Here is a 13837-nt window from a genome sequence, read left to right as displayed (position 1 = left end):
AGGCCCCACCTGGCCCAGATTTTTTTTTTTTTTTTTTTTTTGTCTTTTTGAGACAGGGTCTCCCTGTAGCCCCAGCTGTCCTAGAACTATGTAGACCAGGCTACCCTGAACTCACAGAGATCATCCGCCTGCCTCTGCCTCCCAAGTGCTGGGATAAAAGGCGTGCGCTACCACGCCCGACATTTCTTTTTTTAAAAAAATCACCAAACCGTTAACAGTGAAGGAGTCGGGGGTCACAGTAACATTCAGGGTTCCGAGGTTCCGGGGTACAGCCTTGCCTGGCAGGAGCTCAGAGCCCTGGTGGGGAGCCCCGAGGGGTGGTGAGGAGCTCTAGGGGTGTCGGCGAGCCCAGGTGGGGCGTCCTGGGGGTGGTGGGGAGCCCTGGGAGGGGGAGCCCTGAGGGGAGGGGGGATCCCTGGGGGTAGCCCTGGGGGTGGAGTAGCTCTGGGGGTGGGGGTAGCCCTAGAGGGGAGCTCCGGGGGGAAGCCCTGGTGGGGAGCCCTGGGGGTAGTGGGGAGCCCTGGTGGGGCGCTCTGGTGGTGGTGGGGAGCACTGGTGGTGGTGGGGAGCACTAGTGGGGGGAGCCCTGGTGGGGAGCTCTGGGGGTGGTGGGGAGCCCTGGTGGGGCGCTCTGGGGTGGTGAGGCGCCCTGGCTGGGAGCCCTCGCAACCTGGGTTAGCGTCTACCGGGCTCTGCCCGGATGCGCAGGACTCCCTCCAGCTGGCTGACCCGCGCAGCCGCGGACGCCGCTACTGTCTGCCAGATGGGGGCCCTAACGAGGTCGGAACCTGGTATCCATGGTGTGCAAGAGTCGGACTGGTATCGCTGCTGTACCAGCACTCCGCGAGGCTCTGCTCATAAGCGGACGTGGAGCGCGCGGACGGCGTTGGGGGAACATTGTCTGGATGGCACTTTCCGGTTCACGACTCCGCCCCCGCCGGAGGGGCTCTGCTCGGAGATTCAAGATGGAGTCGCTGAGTCGAGCAGGGCAGGAGATGAGCCTGGCGGCCCTGAAACAACACGACCCCTATATCACCAGCATCGCAGACCTCACGGGCCAGGTCGCTCTGTACACCTTCTGCCCCAAGGCCAACCAGTGGGTGAGTGAGGCCCAGCCTGGGAGGACCCCTGCCAACCCGGCAGCTGCCAGCCCTTAAAGGGGCCGCGCAACTGCTTCGGGTGGAGAGCGAACCGGGAGGCCGGGGCGGCAGGGGCGACGCCTGAGCCTCTCCGAAGGCTGAGCCAGAGCCTAAGGGGGTGACCGGGGCACGTGGGACCGAAGGAGGGGAGCGAGAGTAGAACGGAGACCTCGCAGGGAAAAGCGGTTGGAGAGGAATGGGGCAGGATCGTCCCTTGGAGTCGCTTCTGGGGACTTTGGACGACATGCCGTCTTTAATAGGATGACCATGAGACAGGATGGATTGGGAGAACATGAGACGGGTGAGATTTTAAAAGGGGGAAGGGTGGCCGAAAACCTATGTTTGAGACCTTGAAGACTATTGTAAACTACATATATACATATTCCACAAAATAAACACCCCTTCCATCAACAGACGTGAGAGCCCCCCAACGCCGAGGTCATTTGGATTTGAAACCTGAAATCCAATTAGTTTCAAGAGTTAGTCCGGCTTTAATCGAACCACACTGTATCTCCAGAGTTTGGAGAAAGATTTCGAGGCGCTTGGGGGGCGGGGGGGAACCTTCTATGGTGTTAATTGGATTCCCTGGAGAGTTTATGCAGAGAAAAGGAGACAGGTGATGTCACCTTTCCTTGCTCACTTCAGTACTTTTTAGCTTTGGTGCGCCGCATGGAGGTCCGAAAATTTACGTTGTGTATTCACTGACTCTTGACCTCTGCTTGGAGCTGCTTTAGTTGTTTACATAATTGCTCATAATTGATGCTCCCTAATTAATTCATTCAGCTCTAAAAGCTTCACACTTGTAATCTGTAACTGTTGATTGGGTAGAAGTCATCAATGATTGGCATCCACGCTTCAACAAGTAATGAAATTCTTAAGTAACAAAACTGAAACATTGTTGTAACTGTTTTCCAATGTAACACTAGAGTAGCAGTTTTGTGAAACCATTTGTCGTTTATGAACAGTTCATTCAGGTAAAGTTTTCATAATCATTTTCCCTTCCCCTTCTAGAAGAGAAAGAGATGTGGGAAGCCACAAAGAATAAAATTATAAATTGTTCTATAAATTGTGAGCTGTGGATTTTACACAAATGCTAAGAATTTCAAGTAGTATTTTTTTATTTATGTGTATGAGTGTATTGCCTGCATGTGTGTAAGTGCACCCGTGTTGTGCAATGCCACAGAGGTCAGAAGAAGGTGTCAGATCCCCTGGAACTGGAGTTGCAGATGGTTGTTAGCTACCATGTGGATGCTGGGAATTGAACTCAGGTTGTCTGCAAGAGCAGTCAGTGTTCTTAACTGCTGAGCCATCTCTCCAGTCCCCTCAAGTAATATTTATTACTATAATCTTTGGTTTTTTACGAAGGTTTACAATGTTTTAGGATTTTATACCATGGAGTTGTGTTTTAAATATGAAATTGAAAAAGTAAGTCACTGTTTATTGTAGTACATTCACCATAGCCTTTTCTCTTATTTAATAGTGAGTTTTAATTTTGCACAATGTTTTGGGAGGCAAGTTTTCTTTCAGGTCCGTATTCTTTTTTTTTTTTTTTTTTTTTTTTTTTTTTTCTTTTTTGTGACAGGGTCTCCATGAGCCCCAGCTGGCCTGGAACTCACTGTATAGACCAGGCTGGCCTTTATCTCATAGAGATCCGCCTGCTTCTGCCTCCCAAGTGCTGGTTTAAAGGTGTGCACCACCATGCCCAACTGATTACCATTTTCTTATAACAGTAACTTTTTTGAGACAGGATCTCCCTATAGCCCCAGCTGGCCTGAAACTGCTGTGTAGACCAGGCTGGCCTTGATCTTAGAGATCCACCTGCCTCTGCCTCCCAAGTGCTGGGATTAAAGCTATGCACCACCACACCTGGCTAATAATAACATTTCAAAGGCAAGAAACAGCTTCAGGAAGGAAAAGTTTCATGGTGATATATAAACCACAGCAGTACTCCTATAAGACATAGATGTTTTTTCATTCAGTTTTAATTTTTTTATCCCTTCAAATTCAGTTTGATATGACTAATGCTAAAGTTTTGATAACTTATTGAATACATTAAAATATTTAGATCCAATCTAGGCCATGAACTACAGAGTGATAAGATTATTTGTTTTCAGAAAAAATAGATACTTGTCACAGCAAATGAAAGATAGTAATGAGTTACACCTTCTCACTTAGCTTCAAGTGCAGAGATCAAACTCTGGGCCTCATGCATGCTAGGCAAGCACTCTACCACTGGCTATATACCTAACCTAAGTTTACTTTTTTTTTTTTTTTGGTCTTTTTGAGACAGGATCTCCCTGTAACCCCAGCTGGCCTTGAACTCACTATGTAACCCCAGCTAGCCTGGAACTTACTATGTAGACCAGGCTGGCCTCACTCTCACAGAGATCCACCTGCCTCTGCCTCCCAAGCGCTGGGACTAAAGGTGTGCCCTCCACACCCAGCAAGTTCGCTTTCTTAATCACATTTTCAGTTAATTTTTTTTTTTAAGTCTCTGTAAGACCAAAATTGTCCAAGACAGACAGTGGTTTCAGTATCCATGATTCTTCAGCAATGTTCTAAAAATAACATTGTTAGTAGTTCTTAGCTAACTATAAAATGTGTTACCCATGAAAATATTCCAAAGTCCTTCAGTGATGAAACAAAGTATATTATAAGAAAATTACCTAGGGGGTGGGAATTTAATTCAGTGATACAGCTCTGTTTCACAAGCTCCAGGCCCCTGAGTTTAGTCCCCAGTCCTAGGTTTTTGTTTTTTGTTTTTTCTTTAAGTTTCCCTTTTTTTCTTAACTTTGATAGACTTAAAACTGCAACAAACAGTTGCCATACAAGACCTTGACTTAAATCTAGCTGAAACATTTTAGCTTTTAAAAAGTTAAAGTTGGGACTAGAGAGATGGCTCAGCAGTTAAGAGCACTGGCTTCTCTTGCAGAGGATCCAGGTCCAGTTCCCAGCACCCCATGGTGGCTAACAACCATCTGTAACTCCAGTTCCAGGGAATCTGACAGCTTCTTCTGACCTCCAAGGGCATTGCACAACATGGGTACATGTACGCACATGTAGGCAATACACTCATACATAAAAATATATATAAATAAAATATTTTTTAAAGTTAATTCTGATTTTTTTCTTAGTAGTTAAAATAGAAGAATGCTACAGATATAGACACATTATTGAATTAGACATTGCATATACTTATAATATGCATCAGTAGTGTTGAATGAATATATGATTTGTGAAGAGAGACTTATTTTACCTGTTCAGAAGTGGTTAATTTGGGGGCCAGGGAGGTAAGTAAAGTACTTACCTCACAAGCATGAGAATCTGAGGCCCCCAGGTAAAAGCAGGGTATGGTGTCTTGCACTTACTGTCCAGCACTAGGAAAGCAGAGACAGGTGGATCCCTAGAGCTTGCTGGCCGGCCGGCCAACCTAGCCTAAGATGCTAGCTTCTGGCCAATCAGAAGCTTAAACAACCGTGACCCAAAAAACAAGGTGGACAGCTCTTGAACACACCAAGGTTGCCAAATGAACAGATACATGAGCACACACACACACACACAGTCCATCAATCAGTCATGATTGATTTTATAGTAGATAAAACAAATTAAACGTAAAGCATTTTTTTCTCCTCTTGGACTATTTGGTGTTGAATTATTAGTGAAAAACTAACAGACTTATCTGTTACAGGAGAAGACTGACATAGAAGGGACCTTATTTGTCTATCGAAGGTAAGTTTTTTAAACTTGTTTTGTATTTTAGTTGAATGGTGAGCAGTGTCCTATGAAGTAGTTCGTTTCTGTTGTGTATTTGTCTTTGGAAACTTCCTGTTTATCCCCTTCAGGTATTCATCCATTCCAGGCTGTAAGATCCTATCCAGGCTGTTTCCCTTCTCAAGTCCTTCCTGTGATTCAGAGTAAACAACCAGAGCTGACTGAGGAGCCTAGCAAACTGATTTCAAAATAGAAAGCTTTTTCTGATAATGCATCCAAGATGCCTGCTCACCTATCCCCATATCAAAAAGAATACATAACTTACACGTGTATATGAGTGAAATATAATGTGTAAACTAGCGCTATAAAAAAGTAGAGGCAGTCCCTCTTGTCTGTGGTTTCTAAATGAGCTCTTCTATGACTAGTTCTGCCCCTTTCCCTCTTACCCCTCCCCCCAAAGTTTCTAGGATATGTATAAGTCTTTAATAATGTGTTTTTCATTTATTTGAGAGTGCTCTAGAACACCTGGATTATTCATAATTGCATGTTTTTTTTTTTACTTGAAACTTCTCTGAGAATAAGTTCTCTTAAAATGATTGGTTTGCAACTTTACCTTGTTAAACATCTTAGGGGCCTAAAAGCAACCAGCAGTATATCATACTCATGGGACACTTGTTTTCTTGTGCTCCTGTAAGATCTTGTTCTTAAAGAAGCAGGTCCCTTCCCTTGTTTTCTAGAGCTTAGGGTGGTAGAGGCAGGGTCTATTCACATCTGGGTCTTTTTTTTATATTGAGTTATCTTTTATAGGTGGACTTTCTCCATTGGTGCTAATTTAAAAGTTTAATACTATTCCAAATTTCAATATAGGGCTTTGTGATCTTATCTAAACCCTCCTTTTTTTCTTTTAGGTGGAAGTGCTTTGATGTTTATATGTCAAGGTCCTCTTTCTGTGATACTTTCTTTTCTGTTCATTTTTTTCCCTTTTAAAAAAGGTCTAGCCTCAGGGGCTGGAGAGATGACTCAGTGGTTAAGAGCACTGACTGCTCTTGCAGAGGACCCAGGTTTGGTTCCCAGCAGCCACATGGCAGCTAACAACTGTCCTAACTCCAGTTCCAGGGAATCTGATGCCCTCTTCTGACCTCGGGGATTGCATGATATGGATATACTTATATACATGCAGACAGTACACTCATACACATAAAATAAAAATATTTTTTTAAAAAAGGTCTAGCCTCAACCTCTTCATTACCCTTCCTTAGCAATATAAATCTCTAAAAACCCCTCACTGTTACTAAAACAGTGGTGTCTATGAGATTGGGAATACTTTTAAGACTTAATGTTAAAGGTGGGGCTGGAGAGATGTCTCAGGGGTTAAGAACACTGGTTGTTCTTGCAGGAGACCCGGGTTCGAATCCCAGAACCCACATGGCAGCACTGTCCATAACTCCAGTTCCAGGGGTCCGACGGCCTCTTCTGTCCTCCATGAGCATTGCACAACATGGGTGCACTTACGTACATGCAGGCAATACACACATACACATAAAAATAATAAATAAAAGATTTAATGTTAAAGAACAGAATAGATCCATTGATTGTAGAAAATGTGAAATTTAATATAGTGACTAGCTTAATTTAACCCAATTTATACAGGCTTATATGGCATTGGTTCTAGTGAAAGAACTCAAGTACCTCTATGGGAACATTTCAGAATATTATGTAGCAGAAGTCGCTTAGACTAGAAGCCTGGATTTGGAGTGAGAAAAAAAAAATTGAATCTGTTATGTAATTTGTGTGACTTTGGGCACAGGCCTTGATGCTAAGCTTGTTAATTTGTGGAATAGGATCCTTTTATATCCCCATGTACTTCACAGAAACAAATGAGAAGCTGCAGTGTTAGGTGCAGGTAGAGTGTCCAAAGGATCGTGTGATAAGGAAACTAAGGGCATTCGCACTGTAGAAGTCAAGTCCATCTACAAAAGGAAAAATATACAAAGATACAAAGACCTATTTAATGTAAGAAAAATTACTGGTGTAATGGGTGGCAGTCATTCTAGAGAGTTCTGTACCATATTTAAATAAGAGTGGTGTTTCCTCCAGCATATATTTATCACATGCTTATGTGTGTCTTGGTATACATCTGTGGTGGAGGCAGGGGTAGAAATCCCCATTCATATGGATTACATTCTAGTGGTAGGAGAAAGACAATAAATAGAAAAACAATAGGCGTTTGAGGTTTGCAACATTAAAAGAAGGATTCAAGAAGGCACCATTGAGAAAGTGACATTTGAGCACATGCTTGCTGGAAATGATGAGCTGTGCCAATTTGGGGGTGTCACCCAGGCAAAGGTCTCCAGGTGGAAACACATCTACAGAGAGTGGCACGAGCCCAGTGTGGCTGGAGCAGGAAAAGCAAGCAAAGAAATAGGAGGTGAGGTATGGTTGGGGCTTCAAACTGGCCTTCCTAGACTTTGGCTTTTACACTGAGGAATTGAGTCTTTGTGAGCAGAGAAGGGAATGATCTAACTTTTTCCTGTTGGGGCCTGAACCCAAGGCTTTGCTCATGCTAGGAAAGCACTCTACCACTGAGCTATGTCCCCAGCCTTGTATTTTTGTTTATGGTTTCAAATGCTGATTGTGTTATATGATGTAGTAATGTATTCAGCCTTTTCTGAAAGGAAAATAAGGTAGTAGATAACTTTTTTGAAGATTAAAAGGTAACTACGTATTCCCTTTCTTTAACTCTAAGGTCAGCTTCACCTTACCATGGTTTTACCATTGTCAATCGACTAAATATGCACAATTTGGTTGAACCAGTGAATAAAGATTTGGAATTTCAGCTCCATGAACCGTTTCTTCTGTATAGAAATGCAAGCTGTGAGTATTATCTATTTACATTTAATATTGAGTGACTTTAGTTTCAGGACATTGGTTTTTGGAGTTTCAAATTGTAGTACAAAATGTGGCCTGTACTCTATTTTATGATTATAAATGAGAGTCTTGGTAAAAGATCAAACTATTTTAAATATTTATGTGGCTGTATGTGTGTGGGATCATATATGCCATAGCTCACATATGGAGGTCAGAGGACAACTCACAGGAGTTGTTCTTTCCTTCCACCCCATGGGGTTCTGGGGATCAACCTCAGTTTCTTTACCCACTGAGCCATCTCACCAGACCAAAGATCAAACTTTTTAAGCTGGCTCTAAAATTGAAAAGACGCTGTGTAATTAACTTAGCATTATTTTAGTTAGTTATTGTCATAGTTAGCTTTTCTGTTGCTGTGATAAACACCATAACCAAAACCACCTTTGGAAGGAAAGAGTTTGACTTCCTGGTCACAGTGCCATCTTCTAGTAAACTGAAGGGAGGCACTGAAGCAAAGACCATGGAGGAACTCTCCTTACCAGCTTGCGTCCCTAGCTTGCTCAGCTATCTTTATTTAACCCAGGACTTTCTGCTGAGGAGCGACACTGCCCACAGTTGGCTGGGCCCTTCTGCATTAATTAGCAATTCAGAAAATGCCTCACAGACATGTCCACAGGCCAGTCTGCTGGAGGGAATTTGTCAGTTCCCTCTTCCCAGGTATGTCAAGTTGACAACTGAAGCTAGCCATGACAACTATACCATCCCACTTATTAATAGTATTATATTTGCCTCTGTAATGAAATTATATTTCAGTCTTTGTTTTTGTTATAGCACTGAACTCTTGTCTGCTCATGCCCTGGGAAACAGTACTTGGTTTGAGAGACACAAAATGGTAGCAAATACTGATACTTCCCTAGAGAAAGTGTTTTGCCATGAATTGGAGTGCTTTTCAATATACTAGTTTGAGTGTCTAGTAGATATGAGTACTGTGCCAAAAGCTGTTGTCCTTTAATGTAAAGAGAGAGCAACTTATGTGGGATAGGCAGTTGGGTCAGCAGAGACTCAGAGATACAAGGCAAACGTTTAGTTGGAGAGTTCCCTAGTCCAGGGTCTTTTCAAAAATTTTTACAGACTGTAATAGTGAGTGAATTCAGTCAGCAAAGCTCAGTTACCATTTCAAGAAAGTACAGCAGAGATGTTACAATGTAATTATTTGCTGATCAATCCCTCACACATTGAAATGTTAGTACACCTAAACTGTTGAGTGTCATAGCTTAGCAACATAGTACTGCATAGTATTGGTTCTTCCTGCTGTGGTCATAGGACTGACTGGGAACTGTGGCTGGCTGTTGCAGTGCAGCTCTGGAAGAGTATATTCCTGGAATCATTGCTAGCCTGGGAAAATGCAGAGATATTCCCCAAATCATTACTAGTCTGGGAAAATACAAAATCCAAAGTATAATTTTACTGAAGGTATATTTCTTTCACACCATTTTATTTTATTATATATTTTTATTGATTCTTTGAGAATTTCATACAGTGTATTTTCATCATATTCAGACCTCCTCTTCCATCTCCACTACCCCTAACTACCTTCCTCACCCTCAACTTGATGTGCTTTATTATTTCCTTTTTTTTTTTTTGGTCTTTTTGAGACAGGATCTCACTCTAGCCCCAGCTGTCCTGGAACTCACTATGTAGACCATGTTGGCCTTGAACTCACAGAGATCCACCTGCTTCTGCCTCCCAAGTGCTGGGATTAAAGGCGTGCACCACCACAGCCAGCCTATTTTCTTTTTTTTTAAGAGGCCTATTGTGTCTAGGTTGTATTCCCCAAATTCTCTTGGGTATGAGTCCATCACTTGGAGTCTAGTCAACCTCCCAGGAATCACATCCTTAAAGAAAACTGATTCTCCCTCTCCTAGTAGCTGTCAGTTGCCAGTAGATCTTCAGCTAGAGCAGAGGCTGCTTGCCCACCTCCCTGACTTGGGGTTGGTCTTGGGTGTGTTATCAGAAGCACTGTGGGTTCATATGTACAACTGCCTCTTGTCACACCGTTTTATAAACTAAAAAAAAAAATCTTAGGTCAGATCATAAGTAGAGGATCATCTGTACTAAAAAGTACACTTAAGGAAGAGGTGTAAGTGGTAGAGACCTTACCTAGCATTCATAGGCTTTGAGTTAGATCTCCATCACCACCAAAAGGAGAAAAAAAAAGTACATTGGGTTCTGATCATTCACATGGCTATTGAAAGTAGGGTTGAGGACAGAGGGCAGTTTTGTCATTGACCCAGTAGGAATATCAAAATTGGTTGTTGTGGAAGAGTGATTTTGGGTAAGGGCATTGTTAGAGAATTATTGGTTCTAAAGAACTAAAGTAAATTTCCTCCGTTTGAATTTCACTTGACTGAGAGATAATTGGTATTGAGGGATATCTGCAGTATAAAATAGGAATTAAAATGAAAACCACTGGCTATTACACATCCCTTAACCCCTCCCCACCCCCTACCCCACCCCCCCCATGAGAGGTAGCAAGGTCATTTGAAAGCTGGAAATCCCAAATTGTTCTTCCTCACCATTTTTAAGTATCAGAGCAAAACAGAATCTGTCTCTTGATTTTTTTCAGTAAGGTATTTGCCAGGTAATTACCTCCCAAATTTTAAATCCTATGGACATATTAGAGACATTTTTCAAGTTCAGAATGGTGGTGTGCACTTACTTGTAAGCCAAGAACTTTGGAGGCAGAGGCAGGAGGATTATCACAAATTTGAGGCCATCCTGGACTATAAGACCCTTTCTCAAAAAACAAAATTGGACATGTTTTTTTAAAGCATATAAGTTCAGATAAATTTATTTAATAGTAAAAACTAAATGTTGCAAATGGCTATTTTCTTTGTTAACTATTTGGGAAATTCTTCATTTTTATGAAATTGGCTCAATTCTGCTTTTTCCTGCCTCAACACTGGTTCTCACTCCTGCTAGTCAGTGGGGAAACGAAGATACTTGTGGACCTGGTTACCATTGGCATAAGCCTGAGCAAATTGTAATGTTTCATTCACAATTCAAAGTTCATGTGAAATTGAAAGTATGGCATATAATTGAAACATGCTTAATCAGAACTTAACACCAGAGTTTCAGCTATTTGGAAGTAATTCTCATCTGCAGAACAAATAAAGGCAGATTTGTAAGTACACAAACTATTAATCTGGTTTTTGTTTTGTGAAACTTAGCAGCTATCTAATCTTTAATTTGGGGTTAACATAAAATTACCAGTGTTCTGTAAATTTAATCCATCATAGCATCATAGAATAATAGATGTTAAATTATCAGGGGTATTTATCTTATTAGAATATTCTTGTGGAGAAAAGTCAACTGAGTTTTGGTTTTGTTTTGTTTTGTTTTAGAGAGAGTTTTTAAGGGATAGAAACAAAGGCTTCCGTCTTTGAACAGAGAACTCAGTTAAGCAGGTTGTCCCATTGGGGAAAATCTTTAAGGAAGAGCTGTATCAGAGAGAAATGGCAGAGCAACAGAGGGTGATGGGGGTCTTAGGACCTCTCTTGAATATACATCTTGTCTACATAGTCCTAAAAGTAAAAAATAGTTTTGTCAAGTCAGTAAGCTGTTGAGTTATTTGGGGATTTGTTTATTAATAAAAAGTTAGGATCTGATTCTGCATCTGGTGATTAGACCTGATCCTGTAGCTGTTTTGTCATTGTCCTGTGGGAGATACCACCAAGGCACCTGACCCACTTAACTCAAGTCCTACCTTCATATCCAACTTTCTTCACTTGGGTCAGGTTTTACAGTTAATATGAAAAAACATTGAACTATAACTGTTTCCAGTTCTAACTTGTTTTATTTACTTGATTTATTTTTAGCTTTTCTTTATACAAAGCACCCACTCACCTACTCCACTCCAAAGCAAAAGGTAAAACTGTACAAAGAAGATACTTTCATCAAGGCCTTAGGTTTGGTGGTTCCCATGAATCTTTCAGAAATACTGTATTTTCATCCTGTATAAGGACTTTGGTAGCAGCAAGGCTTCAGTTGGACTTGAGTAAAGAATTGAGGGGTTGCAGGTTCTGTGGTCATTGAGCAGTGGTGATACTCATGTCACCATCTTTCTGTTTCCCAACTTAACAAATGAAGCAAACAAGATACTCATGTTCAGGCACTTGCTCATGAGTTAAAAGGTAATAGGTAAGAGATGTAGACTCTGGCCCTGTTGGTCTTCCAAGTCAGCATTCCTTCCACTACTGCAGCAATAAAATTACACAGTCTTCCACGTTCCAGAGTCGTGCTGTCCAGTAGATCTCTACTGTAATGGAAAGATTCTACCCTAGCACCATCTAGCATATTGGCCACCAGCCATCCATGACTGACTATTGCCTGCCTGGAATATGGCTAGTGTGTGCAAGAAATGCTTGTGGTGGTGATGGTGGTGGTGGTGGTGTTTGTAGTCTTCATTATTGGTTGGAATTTATATAATTCTCTGCAGTATGTTTGTCATACTGGGTACTGGAAGTCTACAGCATGGATCTGTGCGATAGCATGCATTTTGTTGTGTCATACCTGAATAAAACAATCACTTTGAGTTAGGCTTTGGTGCCTCCTATTCAGTCACTCCTATTTGAAATGTATAAATGATTTCTAGATTGAAAAGATACAGAATATATCCCTAAGGATGGCTTTACCATAGTGCTTTTCTAGAGTGGAATTCAGTTTGCAGACACCTTTAGGTTTTGCTGTCTCTTACTGACTATAACCTTGTATAAAGTGTTCAAACCGCTGCTTTGACCTATTCGTCTTAAAAGGCTATCATAGCTATAAAATATCAGATATATTAAATTATGCCTCCACCTTAAGACTCAAGCCAAATGATCTCATTAGTCAAACAGTTGTAAGTACTTAAGTATCATGAAGATTCTCTTATAATCCAGGCCTGTAGTGTGTCTCTTTCCATCACTTCTTACTAGTGGTGCCCTGAACAAGCTGCCTGTCGGGAATTTTTCTCTCCAGCCCCTCCCCCTATTTTTCAATAGTGCTAGTGTGCAAACCTAGTGCTTTGTAAATGCTAAACAAATGTTCTGCCACTAAGTTGCACCTCCAACCCATTTTGTTTCTCTTTACAAATATTATTTTCAAATGTTTTGGGGACCATTGCTAGGCAGCTTAAGGTATACTGGCATTGAAGAAAATATGTATGCTATAACTAAGAAGTCTTCAAAACTACTCTTATTTGAGTGATTGGGTATTGCCTGAGGATCAAACCCAGGAGTTTTTGCATTCTAGGCTAATACACTGCCACCAAGCTACATCCCAACTCTCAAACTTTTTAAGAAATTTTATTTTCATTTTATGAAAATGAGTGTATTCCCTGCATGTAGGTAAGTGCACCTGTGTCGTGCAGTGCCCCCAGAGCTCAGAAGAGGGTGTCGGATCCCCTGGAACTGGAGTTGCAGACGGTTGTTAGCTGCCATGTGGGTGCTGGGATTCGAACTCAGGTCTTCTGGAAGAGCAGCCAGTGAGAGATGGCTCAGTGGTTAAGAACACTGGCTGTTCTTGCAGAAGACCCGGGTTTGAATCCCAGCAACCACATGGCAGCTAACAACCGTCCGCAACTCCAGTTCCAGGGGATCCGACACCCTCTTCTGTCCTCTGCAGGTACTGCACAACATGGGTGCACTTACCTACATGCAGGCAATACATGCGCATATACACATAAAATAAAAATAATTAATAAAATAATAAATTTTAAAAAGACTCATGTAGCCTAGGTTGGCCTCAGACTCACTATATAGCCTTGAACTCTTGCCTCTACCTCCTGAGTACTGGAAGGTGGGCCATGATACAGAGTCCTTTTCCTGGATAAACATGCACATTACCATCAAGCTTCTGGTCTTCTATTTTCATTTTCAAACAGAATCCATTATACTAACCTACTGGATTATAAAACCATTTTCTGGGAACACTAAACTTCTAGGAATACTAGACATTAGCACATCAAAGAACATATTCGTCTCCTATCTAGTGATAACCCTGACAGTCTTCCCCCTGCAGACATTTTTAAATGCATATAATATTAGAGTGAAAACTGAAAGCGAAGTGAGAGGCATGTGAGT

The 13837-nt window shown here is 41.8% G+C and overlaps 1 protein-coding gene across 4 annotated transcripts in view; it reads left to right on the top strand.

Moving 5' to 3' along the window:
• Positions 1-852: 852 nt before the first annotated feature.
• Dcp1a (decapping mRNA 1A) overlaps positions 853-13837 on the top strand; it is a 56933-nt gene continuing 43948 nt past the window's right edge. For 2 of the 4 annotated variants that reach the window (XM_029555347.1, XM_008851827.3), the window contains exons 1-3: positions 920-1100; positions 4828-4868; positions 7597-7724. In XM_029555347.1, the coding sequence (XP_029411207.1) occupies positions 966-1100; positions 4828-4868; positions 7597-7724 (304 nt within the window). In that variant the 5' untranslated portion in view covers positions 920-965. Of the gene's footprint in view, positions 1101-4827; positions 4869-7596; positions 7725-13837 lie in introns of all 4 variants that reach the window. The other 2 variants (XM_008851825.1, XM_008851826.3) reach the window with 2 other exon arrangements.

The sequence above is a fragment of the Nannospalax galili genome, unplaced genomic scaffold (assembly GCF_000622305.1).
Source record: "Nannospalax galili isolate Female #2095 unplaced genomic scaffold, S.galili_v1.0 scaffold485, whole genome shotgun sequence".
Taxonomy (NCBI): Eukaryota; Metazoa; Chordata; class Mammalia; order Rodentia; family Spalacidae; genus Nannospalax; species Nannospalax galili.
This window is presented reverse-complemented; position numbering and strand designations above follow the sequence as displayed.